This window comes from Trachemys scripta, chromosome 15 (assembly GCF_013100865.1).
Source record: "Trachemys scripta elegans isolate TJP31775 chromosome 15, CAS_Tse_1.0, whole genome shotgun sequence".
NCBI classification, from domain to species: Eukaryota; Metazoa; Chordata; order Testudines; family Emydidae; genus Trachemys; species Trachemys scripta.
In genome coordinates, this window is record NC_048312.1 from 4,922,267 (window position 1) to 4,950,105 (window position 27,839).

A 27,839-nucleotide genomic window follows, 5' to 3' on the forward strand; every position below is an offset into this window, starting at 1 on the left:
CCAGACACTGCGCTCTATTGCCATGAGCCACCCCACCACTCCCTCAGGCTGCGTTAGAGAGACTGGAGATGAGACAGAAGGACAGAAATCCACCCCCTACCTCGACTCAGCGTGCGGGAGTGAAGTTTCGGGTCCTGAGCAGGTGGCTCCGAGGAGGCAGGTTCGCTGGGGGCTTGCGGCGGCTTGGTCTTGCTGACGGGCATTGGCTGAGGCAGCACTTGCTTCGGCAAGCCCTTGAAGAACCACGCCCCCGAACGCTTCCACACCTGGGAAAGAGGCAGAGCACAAGGGAGGTTCAGAGGGAAGTTCTCGCTCTCCCGAAAATGACAGTGCTTCGTCCACAAGAGCATCCATTTATTAAACAAGGTGGGATGTGACCCACATTTAAGGGTCAAATCAGCTCTCAGCAGCTGCTCCATAGTTACATTCTGGCTGGGCAGATCAGCCTTCGAGAGCTCGTTTGATGCTTATCACCTTGTTTATTGAAATGATGAGCATGGTACCCAAAGCGATGGTGGGTGGAGCCTCTTGATAGCCAGCCTTGAATTAACTCTCCAGCGTCTTGAACAGATGATTCTAGCTTCTCGCACACAGCAGTTTTTTGACTCACTCTCCAACTCACAAGCATGCTGGGTGATTGCACAATCGGCAGGGGCATGGTGAATTGTGGCAGTGCAAAGTGAGTGCAGAACCTTGCCAGTCCAAAATGGCAGCACCTTACACACACTTGGCACTGGGGCAAATGACCTGACCAGGGGACATGAATTGGGTCCTTGTATTCCCAGACTCATACACATCGAGTACCAAGGCTCCAAACTTCACCTCCCTTTGAACAGACACCATGTTACAGAACATATATACCCACAGTGCTTGAAAGCAACCTGTCAGAAAGGGAAAGTCTCCAAGTAACCTGTTCTCTCAGTTTGTGAGCCATAGTACAAAAGCACCCGCCAAGCCAATTGACGGGGCTGATGACCCTGAAACCTTCTCCAGAACAGACGATCATTACATGCAAAAGTGGTTAATTTTCTTAGGGGGAAAAACACATCTTGTTCAATCTGCTTTTCATTAAAAAAAATTGCCCATCTATACCGAGAGGGTCTGGCTAACTAGGAGCTGTTCTTCTGTCAGTGGGAGTTCGTCCATGGAGTGAGGGTAGAGAATGAGGGGGAGGGAAGAGAGGGAGATTGCAATGATTGAATGTCTTGGGAAAGAAGTTGGCCCTAAATCTAATTAACACAGTTCCTTCCGGGATTCTTGGGACAAGCCTACTCAGAATTAATATTGTACGAGCATGCAGCCAGCCCCTTATATAATGCTCCATGTGGCAGGATGCTTAATATCAAGAAATGCTTCGGACAACTATCGTTAAAGCTCTGACTTCAAACGGCTACCGATTCTGGAACCACTAAGCGGCAGGACATCCCAGACACAGGGTTTAATAAAGCATCACTGCAGCAGCAGAGAGGAAGTAAAACCAGCCAGGAGCACTGCACTCACCTCTCTCTGCTCGCTGCAGATCTTGCACAACCAGATGGAATGAGGGCGGCTGTTGGTCGCCTCGACGCCACACTTTGTGCAGACATTCTACCAATAAAACAAAGCACACGTTTATGGTACAACGTGACACTAAATCGCTGCAACAGAGCATTGCCAGAAAGGCCTTGTGCAGAACAATAACTGACTCCTGCTGTAGTTAAAGACTCAGTCATTCACCCTAAGAGGTGTGTGTGGGTCTGATTTCAAAGGTACAAAAATAAATGATCAAGGAAATTCAAAAAGTTAACACTGAGACTTTGCCAGCAATGCTCACCGGGCTGTGATGGGCGTTAGAGCGAGTCCAAAACAGGAGGACATTTTGCATAGCATATGTTCTGCTATGTCAACTTGCAACTGAGGGACATCATTTCAGATTTAGTGATGATTTAATATCATTTGACATTTAATATGGCACTTCTCACATTCAAAATGGTTTAAAAAATGATTTCTCATGAACCCCCACAAAGCCATGAGGAGGTGGGTTCATTTCACTGGGGCATAAAGTTTAAGGCTGAGATTTGCAAAGCTGACCAACACATTCAGACTAAAGCTGGGAAATATTTTCTGAACTAAACTCCCCCCCACACACACACAAAAATGCAGATTTGGGCCAACCAAAACATTTTGCAAATTAGTGATGAGTGTCACATTTTTTTCTTTTTCCAAAAAAAAAAAAGAAAGAAAAATGTCTTGATTCAAAAAGACTTTTTGTTCTGAAACTTACTTCAATTATATTTTTTTTAATTAAAAACCTGAAAAAAAATTCAAAACCTAAATAAAAAACCCCACACTTTGCTCTACCCAAAACAAATTTATTTTCATTTTTGCAGCACTGCAAGTGAACAAACAAAAAAAAAGAAAAAAAAGTATTCCGCCAGATCTCATTTAGACACACATCTTCCATTAAAACTAATGGGAGTGGTGTATCTAAATCCCCGACTCGGCTTTCAAAAATCTCAAGCTATGTGATTTGCTCAAGGGAGTCGATGTCAGAGCCAGGGTAGAACCCAGGAGTCCCTGAACACACGAGCTGAAGGTTGTATCCTCAGTATTATCTGCTGTTCTCAAGCTCAGCCTAGGTAAGGTCTCACCTTTTTGCAGTCCTCACACACGACACAAGCTGATCCCAGCTGTTCTCCGCACAGGATGCAGCGATTGACCCCATCGCCGGCCACATTCTTGCGCATGTCCTCCAAGCGGTTCATGAGACGCCTGCACACAGAACAGGACACGGTAGCACAAAGACAGACAGTGCAAGAGATAGGAGAGTGGTGTTGGCGTGCCCGGTTCTGCTGGACGCCACAGATACTTATTTTAGCCCTTTAGTTCATTGTTTCTCAACTAACAATCCAAGGACCAGTGCCGGTCCAAGAGATCGCCCTGACACAGTTTAGGAAAAGGCTGAGAAACACTGCTAGTTAACAGCAGTATTTCCATTGGTAATGCCCTACCAGCCACTAACATGACAAAGACGCTTCCTTTAGATTGGGCAAAGATATGTATGACCTTCCCTCTTTGATCAGGTTTTCCCTCAGTAGCAGAGCCTCCCTCAGACTAACCCAACAAGGAGTCAATTAGGAAGGAAAAACAGGAGATTAGAAGGAAAGAAGCAGCATAAGGAGTTTGGGAGGAGAAGAAAGAAGAATGGGTATTGTCAAAGCTTAATGTCTCAAGTTCGCCCCCTTGAGGTGAGAGCAGACACCTCACTTACCTCCCATGTCATTCTCTGGGCAACCACAATCCAGTGGTCTTGCTGGCGCGTACAGCCCTCTGGCTGTACCTTTGAGAGAGTCCTCCCCGTTTCAGGGGATATAAAGCTGTCCAAACAATAGGAAAATATTTCCCTGACCCCCGTCCTTGTGCCAGGGAGAGGGAAGCTGTGACACAGCTGCCCTGCTGTACACTCTGTGTAGCTGCTCTAAGCCGACAGGAGAAAGTTCTCTCAATGAGTTAATTAATCCCTTCCCAATGAGTGGCGGCAGCTATGTCAGCAGGACAAGCTCTCCCGCTGACATAAGCGCCGGTGTGGACAGCGATACGTCAGCATAATTTATGTCGCTCGGGGGCGTGGCTCATTCACATCCCTGAGCAACATAGCTTATGTCGACTTAAGCTGTAGTGTAGCCAGAGCCACAGAGTCAGATCCTTACAGGTGCTAAGCATGAGCACCTCCACCCCATTCAAAACCAGGATCAGGTGACAGGGAAATGGAGCGTTGGCCATTTTTCACTTTTTCCCAAGGATCCCAGGATCTGTAACTTTCACCCTCCTGGACGGCCACCAAGGACCTGACCCAAATGGGGTCAATGGGAAGACACCCACGCACTTCCACAGGCTCTGAATTAGACCCCAAAGCTGGTCAAAAGGGACCTCAATGTAACAGTCACCCAAAAGGCTCTGCATTGTCAGCACTGCATAATAGACCAAGTCCCAGATGACCCAGTAACCATCCAACCCAGAGACAAGTGTTGCATCATAACTAGGCTGGGCAGAACTCAATTTTTATTCTTTTTATAATTTTAATGGATAATATTGCGGTTTATTTTTAAGCATTTTTTCCTATTTTTATTGACTCGTTTTCATAGGTGCACAAAATTAGGGGTTTTAAACTTTTTTTATTTTTGTTTAAATGTTCAGAGTTGCGGGAAATTATGGGGGTCAGACAATAAATATTTAATGACAGTAGATATTGATATTTGTAAAGTTAAAACTTTGTAACTGTTAAAATAAGTTGTGAACATCACATGTCAAAATATACAAAGTAACTATCATTAAAATCAAACTTGCATAAATTCTCAAACAGCATTTCTTACTTTGCTTATCTGTACATTTCAATTATTATTGATGGAAATATTGTGTGTGTGTGTGTGTGTGTGTGTGTGTGTGTGTGTGTGTGTGTGTGTGTGTGTGTGTGAAAGAGAGAGAGATGAATAAAAATCTAATCCTTCCAAGTCTAGTCTGACTCATACAGTCTAAGTGAAGATAAAAAGATCCTGTAGGTTGAATGAAGTAAAACATAATTAGGAAACGTAAAAGTAATTAACCTGAAGAAAATGTGTCACTTTCAACTATCATTTTACCTGAAAATATTGAGAAATCTACAGCTGTTAGTGTCCAATCTAATACATTATGGGAATCTCTTGAGATACTCTTAATAGGCAGCCAATTTAAAACAAAACAAAAGAAAGTACTTCTTCACACAATGAACAGTTAACCTGTAGAACTTGTAGTCAAGGAATGTAGTGAAGACCAGAGGTATAACTGAGTTCAAAAAATAATGAGATAAGTTCGTAGCGGACAGGTCCATCAATGAGAATTAGCCAAGGTGGTCAGAGACACAACCGCATTCTCCAGGTTGCTCTAAACTCTGCCAGAAGCTAGAACTAGACGACAGGAGATGGATCACTCAGAATTGCCCTGTTCTGCCATTCCCACTGAAGCACCTGGCATTGGCCTTTGTAGGAAGCCAGGCTACTGGGCTAGATGGACCATTGGTCTGACACAGTATGGCCGTTCTTATGTTCTTAATACACACACAGCATGATATAGAAACATTACAGCTCGGTGAATGCTAGACAGTATCTCCAATAAATATTTTCAGGTTTTCAAACAAGTTCCCCTCGAGTGTGTTGTCCCCTCTTTTGCATTTGCTTTACACGTGTATTTTAGAAAATGAGTTTCTCAACAGGGATGTTCATCCAGACAGTAAATATTGCAGACTATCCATGGAAAGCAAGCTTCAGACTGGGAACTGAAAGTATTCACCGTGGGCCCCGAGTCTAAGAGCTATGTTAATCCATTCAGGGAACGAGAAATACACCATGTGATTTACACTTCCAATCAAAACAACTCACATTGGAAATGCTGAATTTTCACAAACTGCTGAGGAATCAGCTATGGCCAAGAAGTATAAAGTATTTGGCACATAAAATTAAAGAAAAAAAAGCATCCATTTGTGACAATTTTATCAAATAATCGCATTGCTCTGAATTATTCCCCAGCTAACAAACACCAGTGTACGTTGCGTAGATTGTATCGGCATGCTCCCAGTGCTCAAACTGAGCAGGTGGGGGAAACGTATATAGCAACACTCTACTCCAAACGTACTCTACTCCATCTTCACTGAAACAAGAGGCAGTGGTGAGGTGTATGGGCACAGGAGACATTGTGTGGGAGGAAGCACAGTATCGCTGAGCAAAGGTCACCAAGTCAAGAGGTTGTAAGTTCTTATGCTGGCACTCCTATCCTATTGCCTTGCTGTGCGATCTTGGACAAATCATTTCTCTCCCTCAGTTTCCCCAGCCCAAAGAAAGAGAGGATAATACTGCTGTCCCTATCCATCAGGGAGGCCATGAAGATTCACCTTTGTCAAGCACTTAGAATATGTAAAGTTCTAGACAAATAAATAATTATGTTCCTCAAAATGGCAATACTATTTCCTTACTTATCTGTGCCTGCTAGTCACGGTCACAGCCTGCTTGGGAACTTAGTCAAAACCCATCAGGACTTTTTTTCTAGAGCTGGTCAGGAATAGAATTTCCGTTCGGTGGGAAATTCCAACATTTCGGGGGGGTGGGGGGAATCATTCCAATTTGAAACAAAAAGCCACAATTCTTCAATTTCCCATCAAACTAGAATTCTGAAAAATGTGGATCCAGGGCCTTCAAAACATTTTGTTTGAATAGTGTTTTGATTCATTTTGTTTCAGCTTTAATATCATATTTATAATATTATTCATGGTGTACATTAGTGAAATAAATATAAACGTTGAAACTAAATGACTTGAAAGAACACTATCAAAATGAAGCATTTTGACTTTTTCCTATCGAAAGATTTCATCAGAATCAACATGTCCCCATAAAATGTTTCAATTCCAAACAAAACTGCATTTTTATACGGAAAACTTCTGTCTAACACTTCTTGAGCAGCTCTAGTTTCTGTCTGTCAAAGGGATGCAGGATAAAGACCTTAGTGTATTTTGGGGGATGACATGTAGTGTATTAATGCCTTCTTTACTTTTCTAAAAAAAAAATTAAATATTTTACTTTGCTGCAATTGTTAATCTTTTGAGTAAAATGCAAAAAGCCCACCAGAGACTGCAACTGTGCAAACCCATCTGCGTACTGTGCGGGTAAAGAGACACAACTAGCAACTTCTGAAAAACCAACAGCAGCAACAGCAGTTTGCAAGCTCTGGAAAGACGCAACAGCACAAAAGGTTTGAGTGGTAAACTGTACAACTGGTTAACTTACAAACCAGCTAGCTAAAAATAGCAGAATCTAAAATGCATTATTTATTCCATTCAAAGGGGGGGAGAGAGAGAGAGAGAGAGATCCTTACTTGAGAGAATTTCAGGGGAAAAAAAAAAATCAAGCCCGCAGGGGGCTTTATACACTCCCATTGCAGCATGACCCAAATCTGACAAAGCAGCTAAAACAGCATCCATTAAAAAAAAGACATCGTCCCCTATGTCTTATGACAGTTTCAGGTTTATGACAATTACACTGACCACACGTTCAGATCATTTACAAACTATATGATCCCTAATTTACATGTGGCAAACTCTGAAGAGACCTTACTGAGATCCATGAATTTCATCCTTAAACTACCGGCTGTTCACAGAGTGGAACCCAAGAATACCTGCTAGACATTTTTCATGTACTGCATAGAGAATACATAAGCACTCGACAAAGGAATATGCCTTGACAGTGCAGCAAGAGATAGAAAATACATTGTATGTACCAAAACCAAGCCATTTTATTTCAGTTCGTACAGTGCCTGATCCAAAGCTGGTTGAAGTCAGTGGGAGTCTTTCCACTGACTTCTCTAGATTTGATTCAGGTCCAAAATGCTGAAGTCTTGTTCTATGGCTGTTTATTAAAGGGACACTATCAGGCCAAGTTTGACCCAAAATTCAGGTATCTCAAAAGACAGGAGTAAAATCCTGGCTGTATTGAAATCAATGGCAAAATTCCCATTCACTTCAGGATTTCACCCTAGATTTTTACTATACTGTACTTGAGACTAATAGAAAAGTTTCCAGTTTTAAAGGGGGGAGGGGAAATGGACATTTTTTAAATATAAACCCCCCTAATATAGAGCACATTTCTGCAATACATATAGTAGGAGTACAGCAGCTAGAGCAGGGGACCCTGAAAGTGAATTACTAGAAAATGACTAAATCGGCAAAACTGAAACAGCCCAGTCTATTTGCATTGTCAAAAAACAAACCACCAACCACCAAAACACCAAAACTCAAGTCAAGGGTTTTAATTCTTTCAGTTTGCATAATCTAAAACATTGTCAATAATGCAAGTAAGGCACTTTTTTTTTAAAGTAATTCTGATTTTTAACCTGACAATATACTTTCTAAAAGGAATAAAATGGGTTAAAGATTAACAGTCTCTGGTCTGAGTTAGGTGGGTTGATAGTTTAAACATTAAAAGTACAGGAGAAAGTTATTTTCTAGCATAATTCTCTCTCATGTCTTCATTCCTAAAGCAAGCTGCTGTCTATCCCTTTCTTTGAGCCAGTGTTCAGTACACTGGAGATCATTCGTCCAGGATTCTTTTCTAGATGTTAACTCAGCTGTCAGACCTGGTGATGCAGGGGAATCACTCCTGACCTACATCTATAGGTTTAACATTTCATGGGGAATACATTTAGTTGCAAACACTAAGGGTCCCATTGATTGTAATGGGCACTGGATTAGGCCCTTAATATTTAGATCAGAATGAAGATTATTCCAATGCTTCTAAAAAGAGAACGTTGGCTGTTCTCAACACACTCCTTAATTAAACTAACCACTGCAATTTCTATGCTATGGTATGGGCAGCTTCTCTGTCAACTATCTGCACAGGGCACTGAAGCATATTATGGAAGTGTGGCAAGTGGATGAAACCAACAAATCTGGAAATATCATTGTCTAGCATGTATGGTGCTAGCGTTATATTGCTGATTATGGTAAGTACTGTATCTCTTTGTTTAGAAGCCCCAGCAGCAGATAAATTTTGTTATTTAATCCAGTGGTTTATCTAGGGACATAATCTATTACTTTCCCCATAGATTGCATGCTACTGCTACTAACCCAGGAGTGCCTTCTGAAATTCACACCTTATGTTTTATGTAATTGTATGTAGAGGTTTTGTGTTGTGCAATATTTTTGGCAAAATGGCTATTTTCATAGCAAAAACATCTGCAAGTACAAATGTTCACATTTTTTCAATGCCAAGCCAGCTATGCTAGAAAATGGGTCCATTTACATTGAGCAAATCTGCATGTCCAAACAAGGCTCTTTCATGGAAAATTGAAACAAATTGCAAAAACAAAACAAAAAATCCTTTAACCTCAAGCAATTTTGAATTTGGCTCCAAATGTTTTGCAAAACCGCCGCTTATCATGGGCAGCATCGTCACAAAGAAATAGAGTGCAAAAATATAACAATTTGTGTACTTGCACTGGGATTATATGACTACTTTAAAAACAAACATTTACCTTATTACAGTATTGATGCTAAAATCATAAATGCTGCTCTTGTCTTAGAATGTAATGCTGCAGCCAGGAGTTTGTACCCCAAAGCGGTAAAGATTTTCTTTTCACACACACACACACACACACACACACACACACGTGCGCGCGCCTTCCAAGCGAGGATGTTAAATTGAGGCCCATCTCTGAGGATCAGCCAGGCTAGAAGTTAAAGATCCCCTGGGAATCATCAGAAGGTTCTAATGTTCAGAACTGTGCAGTTGTGAACTGTGGCTGAGTGCACAATGACGGACGATTTTGCCATGCAGCAATTGCGCTATTCATAGAATCATAGAATATCAGGGTTGGAAGGGACCTCAGGAGGTCATCTAGTCCAACCCCCTGCTCAAAGCAGGACCTAATCCCAACTAAATCATTAGCACCTAAATCCTAGTTTCTTTAAGTTCCTGGGGGTACTTTAAGATAGAAAAGTGCTCTAGAAAATCAGATTCCATTCCATTCTGTCCCCCTTTTAGTTGGGGGAAAACAATTCACAGAGCCATGGGATAGTCCCTAATACGAGCATCTGAATTTCCAGGACACTCAGAAAATTCATATCCGTATCTGCTCCACAATGACTCAAGGACCCTCAGGCAATGGCACACCCCTATGCATCTCTTTGGTCCCCCTCTCTTTAAACTTTCTCAGTCCCACAGCTTTGCCTTCCCTCTGTCTGAGGTTGATTCTTCATTGTCACTGCACCTGAAACAGCCTGCCTTCCTCCTTGCTCTGCTTTCCCTCCTTAAGATGCAGTTCAGACCCCACCTCTTCCATGCTGCCGACAGCTAGGGAGCTGTCACAAGTTCCCCACGCCATCACTTACCAGTCCTTCACGCTTCTCCTGATCTACTGCTTTCTCCTACTTACACACCTCCTGATTTTAACTGCTCTACTTTGTAAGAAAGGCATGCTTTCATTAAATTGCAATAGATTGTACTCGACACTGGAACAAAAAGATCTGGTTCTCATCAGCCTATGTCCTCCTCCATTATGAGGTCCGTTACTTTAGGGCTATCTACATACAGGATTTGCTCCAGTTTCACTAATGCACTAATTTAATTCAATGGGTACGTCTGTGTGTGGACACTTGTACACCGGTATAAATCTGGCTTTCATTGGTTTAGTTTGCCCCAGTTAAATAACTTGAGTTATCAACACTCACATTGGGCCCTGGTATGCGAATTGGTTCTCATCTCTATATTTAGTGCTAATAGAATCCTGAGAGGAAGGATGATCCAATGATTAGGGTCCCTGTTCTGTCACAGACTTCCTGTGTGACCATGGCCAAGTCATCTAGCCTCTCTGTGCCTCTGTTCTTCATCCCTAAAATGGGAGTGAGCAGTGCCCCACCTCACAGGAGTGTTGTGAGAAGGCGCTCGGATACCATGATAACAAGAACATATAAGTACCATGGATAAACCAGAATGAAATGTTAACAGAAAGGTGTGGTTAGCCTGTCTGCTGAAGGTGGATCAGTGCAGAGTCAGCCCCGTCTAGAAGAGTGAAGGAAGGTGCATTACACAGGCCACCTAAATTATCCTCCACTAAGCTGTGGCCAGACTCCATTTTGGAAACCAGAGACTGATAACAAAGGACAGCAAGAGAGAGACCGGGGATATTCAGCTCATACATACGGCGTGAGGGCAAGCTGAACATAAACTACACACAATGGTAAGTTATTGATTCAAGCTTAATTACTGGGATCAAAAGGTCCAGGTACTCCTGACTGGAATAAACTCTGATTTCTTCCAATGAAACCAAATACATAATCCATCTTTGCAGTAAGATGGATTCAATGTAGACTCAGTTTTCACTGCTGCTAACAGCTAGAGAGATTTACATTGAAACAAAACATCTTCCGTTCACAACACTTTTCAGCTGGTCTTACATTTTAGGTCAATCTTATTCAGCTAATACAATTCAGTTGAAAAACATTTCAGTTTGCAAGAAGTCTATGTAACCGTATCAGTCTTACTCAACTAATGGCATTCCGCTGCTCGATCATTGCTATGAATCAGCATCGAGGCTTCCTCGCGGCTTTTCCTCCCCTCTCCTGTAGATGTCATTTGTTTATCTTTCTAATTTTTGCTGCATGTATAAATTAACCATCCAATTAATCACTTTATACTAAGTGTCTCTAACACAGTGGCTGGATTTTAATTACCATTATGCACATTTCCAAAGTGCCCATCACTGTGGTATCTAATGGGCTAATTTTAAAAAGCAGTGCATACATTTTATGACTATTAAAATCTGCAGTTGAACAGGCCAAGATAAGAGTAATCAAATCACAGGCTACAGTGCATTCTATCAGAGGCACAGGGAGCATTATTTCCTCCCGTGGACAGTCCTTATGGTGGGAGGAGGAGTAGCCATCCTCTAACAAATTAGGAATTGGTCACTGATAGAAGCAAGATATGAGCCTCATGGACTGGTATAATATTTCCTGTGTTCCTAACATTTGCCCCAGGCGAAACCAAACTCCTTCACCAGTTAGGGATACGCTACAAGCATCACCTCAGAGATTGTGATCGATCTTACTGAGCCTCCGAGAGTTCATCTATGTATGTCGTCACCTCTAGACCAGTGTCTAAGTCACTATAGGTGACACTGTACCATCCTACAGAGCCATGAAGAAGACCTTGCAAGAGACTTGGGGAATCCACGACAGAGGTGACGTGATCTTTCTTCAGAGGAGGGACTATAGGACAGCATTATTCCTGCACCACCTGTTGGCCAGTCCATGCAACGGTTCTGAAGAGGCTACAGAAGAGGCTTCGGTTAACGTTTGAGTGCCTAACATGAGGCACTTGTATCTATTTAGGTACCTAATTCAATGGCTTGATTCATGTGGTCCTGGGCACCCGCGCCTCCCGCTGACTACTGTTATTAGTAACATCACCGTAGTGCGTAGGAGCCCTTGTCACAGACCAGAAGCCTGTTACGGTAGGTGCTGCACAAACACAGGGCAAAAAAAGACCGTCCCTGCCCCAAAGAGTTTACCGTCGAAGTGTAGGACAAGAAAGAACAGGCGGATACGGTCAGACAGGGGGGTACAAGGAACCAATGAGACAATATTGGGCAGCATGACAGGCCTCAGCACACCAGCGCCTAACCATTGACTGTATCAACCCTCGTGTCTCACTGCCCTGGTAAGAGCAAAGATGCTCGAGTAGTTGTCCCTCCCCTACACCGCAGAGATGAATACGAAATAAATGTCTCGCTAGACCATGAGCATTTCAGCAGGAGCTTTGTGTTCAGCTCGACATCTATTGCAGAAGCGGCAATTGCGCGCATACACACACACACACACACTCTGCATATACTGTGCCTCTCACTGCAGTACACGACAGCAGCACCATACCAGCAACCCTGCAGCATGATGGCATAGGCATTTTCTCCTGCTTTTTTATTCAGGACAAGCTGTAATCAACAAGGGGAATATAGAAAGAACTTTTATTAAGTGCTGACTCCTCGGCAAAACAAGAACTGGCACCAGCGTATGCATGCAAAACTTCTCTGTATTTAAATATTTATTGTAGCGCCACAAAAATGAATAAAGAAGACAAGCCTAATGGGTTTGAAACAGCACCAAGCAGTACATTCAATGCAGCATGCAGTATAAACTGGAAAACAACCCTGAATCACAAAGGATAAATGGTTTTATGCCTTGCCTCACAACTGCACAGGGTTGAACACTGAAATTCTATGACCAGTCTTAAAAAAACACAACACTCCTGTCACAACAGAGTTGATCGGAATGAGCTTGTCTAGGGATTTTGCAAAGATTTCTAAGAAAAGGGAAAAAGTCAATGCAATACACAAAAAAAGGTCACCCAGCTGACTCCAGAATTAAGCCACTACTATTTCTACTGGGAACTCATGTGTATTAAAGGTTTGAATACTAAAACTAAAGCTAACATGAAGGTCAAAAAAATGAAACATGTGATCTAAGTTTTTTATTAAATTAAAATTAGGATCAAAAGTTTAGAAGCAATTTTCTTTATATATGCACATACCTCTCATGGCAAAATGTGATTCTACCATTTTCTCAGCTTGAGATACTGAATTAGACAGCAAATGTGAAAAATCAGGACAGGGGGTGGGGGGTAATAGGAGCCTATATAAGAAAAAGACTCAAAAATCGGAACTGTCCCTATAAAATCGGGACATCTGGTCACCCTATACTGACTGATCATGAACTTGGTGCATCCAGTATTTAAGTACATCGAATATCAGTGCAATGCAATGATGTCTTTGTTAGGCTTTCAGCATTTTGATATGCCTGCAACTACTGTTTCATGTGCAGGGACGTTCATTTCTGTACACACACGAGTCACACTCTGGAGGTATTCGTGCACAGCAGGTAAAAATCTCACACATTTCATCAAGCCACCTTTGATCCAAATCCACCAGGATGCTAGCTAGTTACACACATGCTGAAACCAAACGGAGGTTGGCCATGAATAGAGAAAGGGAAAAAAACACAAAGGAAAACAAGATAGCGGATACATTCCCTGCAGAACTTGTGAAGGCTGAACATCAGCAACATGAAGAGTTAAGGTGAAAAGTCAAGCCCAGCTTATGAAGAGAGCAGTTTCCTCCAAAACACAGCAATATGCTATGCCAGACTGCACAAAAACAGCCTGTCTATAGAGGACATTGGTACAGCCTGGCTGAAATCTACTAGCCATTTCCAACAGGCAACGCCAATACCTACAAATCTCTCCTGTAAACAAAGGCAGAGATCACAAATGTTAAAGAGAGGAATTCAATATGCTCTTCGAAGGTGAGGGGTTGGAGTCACAAGGAGCTCGGAGATCAGGAGACTAAAACAAAATACAGAGCTTTTGCAACTGGAAAATTTCCTGCAACACACGCACAAAAAAGAGCGAGCGAGAGAGACGGAGACAGACAGACTCCAACAAGAAACTGCAGAACAGGAATTAATTTGCAAACTGGACACCATCAAATTAGCCCTGAATAAGGACTGGGAGTGGATGGGTCACTACAAAAACTAATTTTCCCCTGCTGATACTCAAACCTTCTGGTCAACTGTTTGAAATGGGCCACCTTGATTGCATTGGCCTCATTAGCACTACAAAAGTGATTTCCACCCCTTCTTGTCAACTGTGGAGAATAGGCCACTTCCACCTTAATTGAATTGGCTCGTTAGCACTGACCCCCCACTTGGTAAGGCAACTCCCATCTTTTCATGGGCTGTGTACTTATATCTCCCTAGTGTATGTTCCACTCCATGCAGGGCCGGCTCCAGGCACCAGCGAAGGAAGCAGGTGCCCGGGGCGGCCAATAGAAAGGGGCGGCATGTCCGGGTCTGCGGTGGTAAGTCAATCGCTTCAGTCTTCGGCGGCAGGCCAATCGCTCCGCTTCACTCTTCGGCAGCACTTCGGCGGCAGCTCAATCGGGTTTTTCTTGTTTTTTTTTTTCCTTTTTTTTCCTTCATCGCTTGGGGCGGCAAAAAAGCTGGAGCCGGCCCTGACTCCATGCATCTGATGAAGTGGGTTTTAGCCCACGAAAGCTTATGCCCAAATACATTTGTTAGGCTCTAAGGTGCCACAAGGACTCCTCGTTGTTTTTGCTGAAACAGACTGACACGGCTACCACCCTGAAACACCCAGAGGTGTCTTTGCTTGGAGATTTAGCTCTATTCCTCCGTGATTTCAAGAAGTGAATTTTCCCAAGTGGAATATCCACCATCACTCTCTAGCTGGGTATTTTACCATACGTTTGAAGGTATGCTTGTGAAGTTTGCCTCTGATCCATTTGCTTCTGATCTCCTCACCTCCACCTGCCCATGCATTCCACAGAAAATTGGGGAGGAGGGGGAGAAACAAGCAACACTGGATAACGTTTGGCTTTGAATCGAGCACGTTGCTGCTCTCAGAACTGCTGCTGCTCTCTCGCCGACTCTGAACTAGCTTGCGAACGAACAAACATTTCAGGGCTTCTTATACAACCAGGCCTTTTATCCTCAAATTACATGTCCGCAACAGGAAACAAAAAAAAAACTAACCACCCTCACGAGGACTTCTGCACCACCAGCATCTCTGTGCTTTTCAGAAAAGCCAGTCTGACAGATGGTTTCCCCTGCATTACTTCAGCAGGTCTTCAGCTGTTTTTGAATCTTCCATAGGAGAAACTTTGGATTTCGCATGCTTAACGTCACCAAATTCAGCACCTCGGGATCCCTTCTCCTCCCACACCCCAAACTTCTTTCCAGCCGTATTTAGGGCAGAGTTCTAATTATAGTTTTACAGTTTACTTTGAATTCCCTTTTACAGTCAGGTTAGCAGGGACTAGATCTCAGCTGAGTCCGAAGCAGCCAGGCGACAGTATCCGTGGGGTCGGTTTTCAAACGCTCGTTTGCTTTCAACATCCATGTGGTGTTTTTCCATTTCTGGGAGATGGAACTGCTCTGCCTTTTTATGAATCGACTGCCCCTGAGGGCAACTTAGTTGTAGTAAACAACTAGAGGGGTTTTAACATTCTCTGAAACAGTTAATAATGCTGGCGCTGGCTTGCCCGACTCCCACCCCTAGATGGAAAAACCAAGCGGCTGACTAAGCCTGGATAGAATACAATCACCTGCTGTCCTTAAAACAAACACAGGATGTTAGACACGTAGGATTATAGGATTTCCCTCTGGGAAACTGTCACTGACAGAGCAGGTTGATATATTACAATTATTATTTTGCTCTTCTCTGGTATCTTCTCCGATGCATGGTACAAACACGGATGCTGAAAGGAAATGGGGGATCTTCTCACACTGCTCTGCTAGGTAGGTAAGTCTAGAAGGGCTACAGTATCCAGCTCTCTGTGCATCCTCAAATGTAAGATGGTCTTGAAGTTCGGGGCAAGGACGGGGCATTAGAAGCGAAGTTTTATTTCCATTTCTCCCCCAGGTGCTCTCCTCTTTCAAATTCCACACCACGTCCTCTGGGAATTTCCCAACAGGTGTGCCCATTAGCCTTCCTGCTCCAAAACCACCGCTCTCTAGCATAAGAGAAGAACTGCCCCAGTATAGGGCTTATGACACAAACATGTCTCCTTCCAACCAGCAGAGAGCAGTGGAATACAGAGGCACAGTAGCTACTTAACTTGTGAGGTACTGGCTGCAACTCTGCAGTTAGATTGAGTTTGCAATATACTTCTGCAAAGAGTTACATGCATAAAAAAGGCCGGTTGTAACATATGTAGCATGGCTGGAAGTGTCAAAGCCAGACATAGTCAAACCAGAATAAGGCACACATTTAAGAGTGAGGGTGATTAACCACAGGAACTAACTACCAAGGAAAGTGGCAGATTCTCCATCTCTTGGTCTTCACATGGAGACTGGAGGCCTTTCTGGCAGAGATGTTTCAGCCAAATGCAAGTTACTGGACTCGACACAGGAGTAACTGGAGGAAAGTCAGTGTTATTTAGATCCGGCTAGATCAGTGGTTCTCAAAACTTGTGTACTGGTGACCCCTTTCACATAGCAAGCCTCTGAGTGCAACCCCCTCCCCCCCCCTTGTAAATTTAAAACACTTTTTTTATATATATTTAACACCATTATAAATGCTGGTGGCAAAGCGGGGTTTGGGGTGGAGGCTGACAGCTCGCGACCCCCCATGTAATAACCTTGCGACGCCCTGAGGGGTCCCACCCCCCAGTTTGAGAACCCCTGGGCTAGATGATCTAATGCCCCCTTGTGGCCCTAAAAAGACCCCTATGAATTCTACACGTTTTTCAGTAGAATGCAACATTGTGTACATTTCCTACAATAGTCCATAGAGCAACAATATCAAGTGGCTTATTAAACTGCTAGCCTCGTTTAAATAAATAAATAAATGACGCCACAATGGGGCGTTTATCACCATTAACAAAGGAGCGTGGATTGGGATCACAGCAGCACATGGATACAGTGAGGCGAGAACTTGGGGTCAGATACGGTTTCCATCTAGGCGCTGAATAAGGCGGAGAACACAAGAGGCTGCAGTTGGAGCTAAGGCAGAGCTTAGCCGGTGTGGGGAAGAGACTTTCCCCTGTTGAACAGGTTTCTCCAAGCCAACAGTGCCAGCTGAAAGAGATCCCCTGTAGGCAGTTTCAGTCTCTCCCCTAGTAGAACATTGCAGTACAGTAGCTGCTGGCTAGAAAATTAGTCAAGCGAATGCTTTCTGTCTCTCTCCTGACTCTCTGACTGGGCCAGGGAGCAAATGCAAGTATGAACGAATCTCTGGGGCATAATATGGCATACACACCTACCCCGTCTCCAGCAATCGCAGGACTTGAGCTTGTGCCAACCTCCCAAGCAGCAATTCAAATGGGTCACGTGCTAACAGGCCAGGGAGGACGCTGGAGCAGAAACTTCCATGAGAGGTTGGTGTTTTTTAGATCCAGAAAGGCAAGGCGAACTGCGCAGTACCTTTCACTGGCCTCTTTCAGTGGGACGGCTCAAGAGACAGATCCTTTCGTGATCTGGAGAGGAGATGGGCGCCACCAGAATAAAAAAAAACCCTATCAAAATGTCATGAAAGGACACCCCTACGACTGAGTCGGTCACAGGATACATAGACGTCTCTGTGAGCACATACAGCCCAAAAGGCTGTGGGATCTGGGGCAAGGGGCAGGATGCAGCGACCCCATGGCACTGGGGTCCACCCCCTGCATGCTGCACAGCGTTCCACCACAGGCAAGAGCATTATTATTAGGAAGGCGGGGGGGGGGGCAATGGCAGGAAACCTTTAGCTGCGGCAGGCTTGCTCAGGTGGGGTCTGGAACCCAGGGAGGGGAGGGTGGATGGTAAGATGCTGTACCCCTTCAGAATTCCCCTGCACCAAGTCCATTTACTTGCGCTTGACCGAGGAGAGAGGATTTAGGCCCATTGATAAAAGTCAGCGTGCCAAATTCTGCTCTCTCATTCATGCTGGGCTAAACCTAGAGTCACTCCAGTGGTGGTAATAGAGCCACTGGACTGGACTGGGTAACATAGGAGTATCTGGCCCGGCAAGGAAGGCCTGGTGGCTGTCTCCATGGATGTGAAGGATGTTAGATTGTTACACAGGCACGGTTGTATCCCATGCTTACTCCGGGTGGCTCTCTCCCCAAGTGGCTGGACAGCTTAGAGGTTTGAGCCCACTGCTGGCTTTGACCTAACAGGGCTGGGTCTTTTAGCTCATGCAATAGAGGTTCAGATCCAGAGGTCCATGGTCTTCTCCCCACTGCCAGCCACCCATGCTGGGCATCATCTTACATTGGTACCCCCCAAAAAAGGCTAGGCCGCCAATTAAATGGGTTTTAAAAATAGGGAGGAGAGTAAGAGCCCACCAACTAACTAAAGGAGCGCAAGAGGCCAAGAGATACTGACGGGGACACTAAGAGAACCAAGCTTGAAGACTGAACAGCACAAACCAAATGGCAAATACCGAGCATGTGACAGGCCTATGGCCGGCAGTGAAGCTTTGTAGCGTGACAATCTACCTTCCAGTGAATCAGCTCAAAGCAGGACACCATTTATATGGTTCACCCTAGAACAGACGGGTCACCCTGGAGCCGTCCCTCATAGCAGCCATATGTCCAGTCTCCCAGGAACCAGGACGCACAGTTGAAATCTCTCTACATACTGCCCATGTGCGCGCTTATCGGGACAGGTCAGCAGGGCGCCAGGAAACGAGCACCCAGGCTCAACTCGGATCAGTCCAAATAGATTCTGCCCCCCATGCAGAGAAATCCTGTGTTAATTACAGGCTCTTCTCCTCCAGCAGCCTCTTGAGCTGAAACTCTGACCTATCGGGGCTAAGAGAAGTTGTAGAAATGGGCCCACGCTATAATATTCAGCTTCAAATCCAGGTTTCAAATACCCCCCAGTTCCAGGGTGTCTAGCTCTGAGGATTTGACTTGCCCTATTTGAGGGGCTGGAGAGGGATAACCAAAATGTAGATGTGGCTCTGAGTTTGAATCAGACACCTCATGAGTTCAGGGATGCTCCAATTCAGGGGTTTCATCTTTGACCACCTAATTTTGACTTTTGGTGTAAGTCAGTCTCCCTGCCAGCAAAGGATTAATTACTAGATCCTTCAGCAAACGTCAGTTATATTGTCTTTCGTTGCACAGTATTTCACACACACAGCATTGGGTGTTCTCAGCTAACTTAACAAAAAACTCTCCTTGAAAAACCCTTCTGCTCCCATCCTGATATGCAAGAGAACACAAGCTGAAACTTCCAGGATATGTTGGGACCCCGTTTTCTTCATTTCTTTACTAAAAGAACTCCTATCCTAGTGTCTACGTATCATTTTCAGCAATTAAAGAGACATCCATACACAATCAAATCAGTACAATCCTCAAATACAGTAGCATGGCCCTGCTACATACAACCACAATCAACAAAAACTAAATTACAGAACAAAATCTCCCCACCCAAAGTTTCCAAAGGAACTGCCTACCTCCCTTCAGCCTTTCCCAAATACCCTCACAGTATGTCTACACTTACCAGATCAATGCTGTGGTAATCGATGCACCAGAGATCGATTTAGCAGGTCTAGTGAAGACCCGCTAAATCGACTACTGATCACTCTCCCGTCGACTCCAGTATTCCACCGGAATGAGAAGCGTAAGGTAAGTCGACAGGAGAGTTTCTTCCATCGACCCAGTGCAGTGTAGATACCACGGTAAGTCAACATAAGCTACTTCAACTCCAGCTATGTTATTCATGTTGCTGGAGTTGCATAACTTAGGCCGACTTACCCCAGTAGTGTAGACCAGGCTTCTGTGTCTTGTCTATTTAGATTGTAATCTCTTTGGGGCAGGAACTGTCTCTTAGTGAGTGCTTGTACAGCCTCTAGTACAATGAGGCCTAGCTGAGGCCTTTATGTGCTTCCATAATACAAGTCAATACGAATAATGAAAATGGATTTTCCAGGATGCCCCCTAGGTCAATAGATTTAGGCTATTTTGTTCCAGGACTAGGAAACTAATTCCAAAATGTAGGGGCCCTCTTGGGGAATCAATCTTCTTGTAATGGAAGATTTGATTTCAGCTTACCCAGGTGCATTGGATGGGCAAAGCCATCTTAGCATTACACAAATCTCTGGGCTCAAAGAGGTTTTGGAAGGAGGTAGGTGGCAGCAAGCAGATGCAGCTCTGTGGTATGATTATCAAACGGGCTCCCCTATGATCTTCATGCCACAAGGCTGAATCTAATACATACAAAATGAAGCCCATGCACTGACGCATGTTACCATCTCATGGGTTCCATGGAGTGATTAGCCAGGTCATTTCCTTACCCAATACGCTCCTGCTCCATTTCTTCCATTTTCTCTGCTCGAGCTATTACTCGGTTGATGATCTCCTTCTCTTCATCTGTCAGCTCTTCATTTTTCCGTTGCCTTTCCGGCTGGTTTCCACGTACCGACCATCCAGCAGGGAGTCTGCAAAGCACACAAAGGCAGTGAGACTGGGAGAGGGAGGACAGGTACATTATAAAAGCACAGGGCCCACTAGAAATATGTTTCCCAGAATAGAAAGTGTGCAGACAATTGGTACACAGAGAGTGAGCTTTATAATTGTCTCATGTTTACCAGTTCTCTCCCCATTTATAGGTTTTAACCACTTGTTGAATCTCCATGCATGGGAAAAAACTCCTTGTCAAAATTCACTGAGTGCCACCTTACAGTCTACCAGGCATTAGTCACCGCATTAGCCATCAGCGTCTATAACTTCCATCCTGGAAATTGTATCAGCAGCTGTGAAATTGGCTGTTGACATTTGAAATGAGAGATGGGAAGCTGTTTCCCCACTTAAACTCCTCTCCCTCCCTCTCCAATCCTCCACTTTTCCACACACTGGTAATGCTTTGACCACCACAGAGTGAAGGCTCTATAGAGGAAAGATGGGTCTCTTTTGCAGACAGCACCGATCGTCCAAGCAGCAAGAAAAGCAGTGAGAACACCACCCAGGTAGAAGAGCTGAGATTCTTCTACCCAGCTCTGAGCCTTTTCTTAGCCAAATTCTTTCCCCAATACATCCTTTGCTGCTTACACTGCTCACAGGAAGGACACCTAAAATACGACAAGTCCTACGAAACAGTCTCATTATCCCAGTTGGAAACGGATTGTGTTTTTTCAGAGATCTCCATGAAATTATCTACATCTTACAACTCCCGTTTCTGCTTAGAACAGGCAACACCAAACAGATACTTATTAAGAAGGAGGAGGAGAGATAGCTCAGTGGTTTGAGCATTGGCCTAGTTCAATCCTTGAGGGGGCCATTTAGGGATCTGGGGCAAAAATCTGTTTGGGGATTGGTCCTGCTTTGAGCAGGGGCTTGGACTAGATGACCTCCTGTTCCAACCCTGATATTCTATAAGATCAGGCTCCTCTACTAGGTTCTCTCACACTGTTTTCTGCAAGGAGAACCTAACTGAAAGCAAGAAGAACCTAACATGATGGGTTAAAGCAGCTGGATGCATTAGTTTAACTAAAACGAGACTACCTTGTTCATGAGATGTAGACCTTCCTTGGTTCTTTACCAGAATTCAGGCTTCGTGAAGAACTAGCCATTAACCCATTCCCATTTTGTATGCATCTATACAAGAACTGCACATTTTGATTTGCTGACCCAAGTCCAGACATCGCTAACAAAACGATAGGCATTATTTGAAACGACTAATTGCCCAGGATCTTATTAGAAGGTGAGAGGCGTATCTGCCTAATTTCATTCTGCTTTAGCTAGTCAATCTATACCATTGCATGCAGACACAAAATGACTGTCCTCTTCCTTTCTCTCTTTCTCCCCCCCTCAACCTTTTTTAATTTGAAATATATATAAACATCCCTGGGATAATCTTCCTTTTGTTTCTCCAAACCCAGTTCCCCTAGCACAATGGACACAACTGATAAATAGCGAGAGGCAATTCTGAAGATTCCCTCCCATATGCCCCTGTGTCTTTGTATCGTAACGTGGAAGGAAATCTCTGGAGAACAAATTTGGTTTGACAAACCGAACCTGCTGTTCTGAAATGAAAATCCATTTCATAGCGGTTCGTTTTCTGATGTTACTTTCAGTTCACCTTGGTCCCCCTGGGAAGATTGTACAGGGGGAGGAAAGCGGGGAGATATGTTCAGTGACCAGCTCCATCAAAATTAAATAAAACCTCCAGTCACAAGACTGGTATGCAATGCTTCCTTGACACTTTCAGCATCATAATTCCATATTAAGTGATAAGCTCTGCATAAAGCCTCCTTTTCCTCCTGAAATCCAGTCAGCTGCCCAGGGCCACCGAGAGCGGGTTCAGGTCCCGGTGAAAAAAATTTTTCGGGTCCCCCAGCAAGGGCGGAGCGGCTAAACAGGGCCGATGAAGCCAGGGAAGCCAGGCCACGGGCCCCTTTCCGGACCACCGGGCCCCGGTAATTTGTACCAGCTTCCCCCCCGCTCTCGTCGACCCTGCAGCCACCTAGCACAGTACACGACCTTTTTAGTCAAGTATCAGTCCCCACAGAGATGAATCTCCCAGAAGCCACTGCCCGTCCTCTAGACTAATGGGCTATCAAAATCTTCTGTGGGTTGCAGATAGTTGACAACCAGCATATCTAAAAGGCTGCGAGCCCAATCCTGCAATGTACTGAGTTCCCCCAGCAGTCTTGTCTACACTAGGGACATTTTTAGAACATTTCCCTCGTGTAGACATGGCTCAGGAGTTGAAAGTGCTCAGCAGCCCCCACGAGGGAGTCAGGACCAGATTTAAGGCATTGCAATGGTAAGTGCAGCAATGCCAATTCATAAAATCTCCTAGGTGCCTAAATCCCTTTGACTGTCAATGCCTAAGTGCCTAAATCCCTTTAGGAAATGAGATTTTAAGACTCATACATCAGTTAGGCATTGCGATGTTGAGCGCAGCAACGTCTCAACACCTTTAAAAATCTGGGCCTTTGAGCTACACACCCTAATTGCAAGAGAAGCTAAAGTGTGGGAGTCACACAACTATAATATCCAAGTACAACCTCAGAAAAATGCCTCCCCGTAGAGCTATGCAGTTCAAGAGAGGAAGAAGACAGCGCTCTCTGTTTGCAGCTATATTCCATGTGTCTGTAGGGCCGGTCAGACCATTTTCGATTAAATGAAACTGTGTCAAAATATGCAATTTCCTCGGCGCTGGAAATGTTTCAGCGACGTCCTCATCAGCAGAAAGGTTTTTTGGTTGAGAGAAGAGGTGGTGAGAGATCCCGATTCATGTCCCTGCTCTGTCTGAATCAGAGTGATCTGGATGAAAAAACTCTGCTCTAAATTAGTTGGAGCACAGACATGAACGAGGCGCTCACACACAAATGGTTTTGTTTTCACTGCAATGCAGAACAAAAACAGAGTTGGAAACCTCAAAAGCTGCTGCGAAATAGAGTTGTCGTCCTCTAGTCAGCTGTAACCCCATGCTTGGTAGCACGTCCCAACTAACCTATGCGCTGCCTTGAATATTTACCCCATCATACATCACTACACAGCCCTAGGTAACACGTTTACCTTGGGGGGAAAAACTACCTTAAAAAGAACACTAGAGCTCTGTCTGAAATTCACCTCAGGAACAAAATCTAGGCTTAGGGTCAACCCCTTAGAGAGAAGAACTGTCATTTATTTTACTTTTATTGATTCCAGAGGAGTTTGACAGGCATCTGCTGTTACGATGACAGAAACACTTACAAAATGGTAAATGTAAAAGTACTATTATAACTAAACCCACTTCCTCTAAACGTTCTCTTCCCCAGCTCCGAATGCTCAACAACTTCCAGCCAGAAGACGTGGCTGCAGAATTCCTCCTCTGATTTGCAGGATGATTTGCTAAATATATTATGAATTTACCTCAGTCCCCATTCCTCTCCATTCCAGAAACTTCAGGCATAAAATGGGGTTGTTCGTTTATTTAAAACAGCACCACGCTGCCAAAAGAAATCCTGAGCAATTCAGCCCATTCCCACAGCATAGGAATGTAATGAGATGCAGGGACTCAGGATTCTAAAGGTTTAAAAATCCTGTAGAATGGAATGGGGGGAAAGAAGGGCAACATTTCAGTCACTTTCAAGGGGACTTCGGCACACTTGAAAATTGCACACCAAACCAATAGGATCCTGTAGAAATTGCTCTCAAAACCTATAGAAATGAATAGAGACTTAGATCCCTGGTCTAGAGTTGTCCAAGTGGGATTGAAAATTCTATCGAAAGGTTCCCGTTCTCTGTTACACTCTGTGGCACTTTGCTCTGAAGGTCCTGCCCTCAGAGCTGAGCCATTTGTCCTAGTCATGGAGGGAACTTCTGGAAAAAAAAACACGTCCCGCTGTTGAGTTACAGGCTGGGTCCAAACGCACCAAGTCAAGGAGCACCGCACACAGACACAGGAATCTGCCTGCACAGAACAACTGGAAGGATCGGGGTCTTAGGGTCAGATTTTCAAAGGTCTCTAAGCACCAGAAGATGCAGCTAGGCACCTAGTGGGATGTTCAAAAGCACCTAAGCAGCTAGAAACCTAACTCCCATTGAAATCCCTTGGGAAGAGTCACCCTAGGCACCTACCTGCATATTTTGGCACCTGTATACCTTTGAAAAGCTGGCCCTTTAGTGACAGATGCCCTGATCCTGCAAACACTTACCACATACTTACCTTTCAGCAAGTTGAACAGTCCCATTGAAATCAATGGGCCTTCAAATTAAGCACATGCATGTTTTCGCATAAGGGCCTAACTCATTATGCTTAACTCTCCATCACTAGATAGACTGAAGGCACCAATTATAGACTGAAAGCACCAATTATAATGTGATGTTCCACGTTAAATCAGACCAAGTTTCCCTGCTGTTTCTGACAGCTGTGAAACAAAAAGTGAACAACCTAAAACAAAACTCCTCTCTCTCACACAAACACACACACACACACACAGGCTTTTAAAATAGAGAAAAAACTCCTTGGCTGATGCACATGGGATTCTTGCAACATTTCTGGAGTATGTGGAATTCAACTCGCTGCCCTGCTTATGTGTAAAGTGAATTCTGTTTCGGTACATGCTTTGTACTTAGGATGTACGGGAGGGCAGCACTGTGGTGGATTGTTGCACACTTCCTCCTCCGTATCACCCACAGCGATCTAATGTGTGTGAGCTATGGATGGAAGCCTCTGATACCGTGAAGGGGAAAGAGACAGAAAGAGACCCAAGAACATTAAAAATATAGTGGGGGGGGGGGAGTGGTAGACTTTTTAATTTTAGGTTCCATAGGAAATAACTTCAGTCACAAAGATTCCCATAGCAACTTCATAGCTCCCAGCTAAAGTAAATACCCCCCAGAGTTACAGCAAGCCTTTGTCAACCATCTTTCCAGGCTGCTGATATATGTATTTATTCCAAACTCACTCCAGTCCCAGGCTGACTAGATCTGACTAGCCCCAGCTCAGCCCATGCTCCCTGGCCAAACTGACTCTTCCAAAGCCAGGGCAAGCGTTATAGCTCCAGAATCCCGCCTCCAACAAACTCCAGCCAATCAGCAACCACTCTCAGTGATGGCCATTCCAACACACAAAGCTACTACACAATCTGCGCGCTAACGTGTCTCTGTTATGTTAGAGACGGGGCTTCCTGTCCCAGCTCTTCCCAACGTGAGCTTGTGCAACCCCTCAGTTGTGTTACCTGTGAAATGGGTGAATGCTAATTAGCCCCCAAAGTCACAGTAGGAGACCCCAGCCAATAATGAGGGTTGTAAAGGGCACAGAAATATTAACGAGCAATCAGCGGAAGAGCTGGGACAAGAACTCTGAGCTTGCAGTTTAGAGCACCTTCCCCTAGATTACAGGAGATTGATGTGGGGATGGACTGTCCTCCCCACTCCCAATTTTGCTTCCCGAACATCATGCAAAGACCTACAGTAGGGGCCAGAGTTGGGTTAATCATGATAGACCAGTCAGATTAGGCAATACTGATTCCCACCATGGAAACACACAGTAAATGCGTGAGGGTTTGGCACACCAGTCCCAAAGTCTGTGAAAGACATGGATGGACAGAAGCTGTGCCACACTAACCAGAGGCCCCCAGTTATTTAATTTGGACTTTGTAATAAGTTCTTCGAGCTGAATTTATTTCAGGCTGCGCTGACATCATGCAAATAGATCTTTGCCTTCCAAACGCTGCCTAAAGGTGTTTTCAGAAGGTCCCATTTTTAGATTAGCAGGTCCTTCTATTGCAGTTTGCAGATCACAAAAAATAAATTTAACAGGGGTGTGGTGACAAGTAATTTATTCCCAGTAAAGATTAACACTTGCAAAGAGGAAAAAAAATAGGAGGCCTGTTTCATACAGAGAAAAGCAATTTCCTTTCCAAAACTATTTCCATAATTTCAAGTTAAGCAAATGATCCAGTTATATTTTATACACTTTTCCTTATTTGTCAGCTAGACTGTGCAACACCACAAGGGCCTCCTTCTCTTGTCAGATATGATCCCTGCACACACAACATTTCATTGTGTTTAGATTTTTCTTAATTGTTATCCTTAACATTTCAGAACATCCCATTTGAAACAAAAAACTGCTTCCAAGTGATTGTAGTTTGTAAACTTATTAACCACCATGTTAGTTCTGTACGTTAATGTTCTGCACAGAAAGAGCTAACTAACCACTAAAATTGCTAATGATGGGAGTAAGTGGACTTTTAAGAGAGCGGTTAAGATCAGAAGTTTGTTCTCTAGTTCCCAGTTCACGTGCTGGTATCGTATCAGGAGAGATTACAATTATATTCCCTTTCTGCATAGCAATTTCCTAGGCAAGCTGCTTCATTGTGTTTGCAAAATAAACAAGAACAGATTCATCTCTGTGTTGGGGGTGGGCGGGAGGGAAGGTCTACAAGGAAAACATCTGTCAACATTTTATTAAACATTCCACTGCCTACGTTGAATTTCAAACCCTATTATAAAGCCATGTATTGTAAGCACATGGACGCATCATACTTCAGGAATCTCTGCCAACTAGTCAGTTAAAGGGATGGTCCTATTCGACCACTTAATGGAGAGTGAATAATCCATAAGATGTTCCGAATGATCCTACAGAACTTTAACACCCCATTAGGGAGCCCACCATTTTTCTTGCTTGAACTGCTAATGCCCTTCTAGGGAGAGATATATGCTACACGTTATCCTCCAGTTGGGAGAACAGACTTGAAGGCTGATGGGCACAGTGCAAATATTACTGATCCCCAAACCCAAGTGCAATCAACAGGAGGTGCCCAGCTCAGGTAGCAAGATAACCAAGGCTGAATTCAGTCTCAGGCCTGCTCAGCACACGTTTGGTACAGAACACACCTGGATTGACTGGCAGTGGAAAACAGGACGCTGATGGATTCTTGCACTGAAGGGCATGGTGCGGCTGCTAGCAAACCACTCAGTCAAACTAGCTGCTCTTTACTTATTTCGGTTTATTACTCCTGAGGGCATTCTGCGCCAACACATTAAAAATTCTGCGCCAAAAAATTAAAAATGCTGCGCACAATATTTTAAAATTCTGCAAGTTTTATTTGTCAATAAGTAAATGCAGAGGCTCCAGCATGACAGTGCACAAAGCGGGGAGATCACCCTGCAGCCTCCCCATCCCCGATCCCGAGGACACGGACTCAGTGGTGAGGGTGCATTTGACACAGCACAAGGCCTGGACCTGTCCCAGAAACACCCTGGGGCCCTGCCCCTCTGCACCAGGCGCACAGCAGGCAGACAGGCTCAACCAGGGAGGATCCAAGTGTGGAGGGGCTCAGATCTGG

At 44.2% G+C, this 27,839-nt stretch overlaps 1 protein-coding gene across 6 annotated transcripts in view; it reads right to left on the reverse strand.

Annotated features, from left to right (window-relative positions):
* Positions 1 to 27,839, reverse strand: part of RPH3A (rabphilin 3A) — a 114,992-nt gene that overhangs the window by 42,314 nt on the left and 44,839 nt on the right. For all 6 annotated transcript variants that reach the window (XM_034791334.1, XM_034791329.1, XM_034791335.1 and 3 more), the window contains 4 exons: positions 20,352 to 20,495; positions 2,631 to 2,751; positions 1,501 to 1,587; positions 101 to 266 (listed from right to left, as the gene is read on the reverse strand). In XM_034791334.1, the coding sequence (XP_034647225.1) occupies positions 101 to 266; positions 1,501 to 1,587; positions 2,631 to 2,751; positions 20,352 to 20,495 (518 nt within the window). The remainder of the gene's footprint in view (positions 1 to 100; positions 267 to 1,500; positions 1,588 to 2,630; positions 2,752 to 20,351; positions 20,496 to 27,839) is intronic.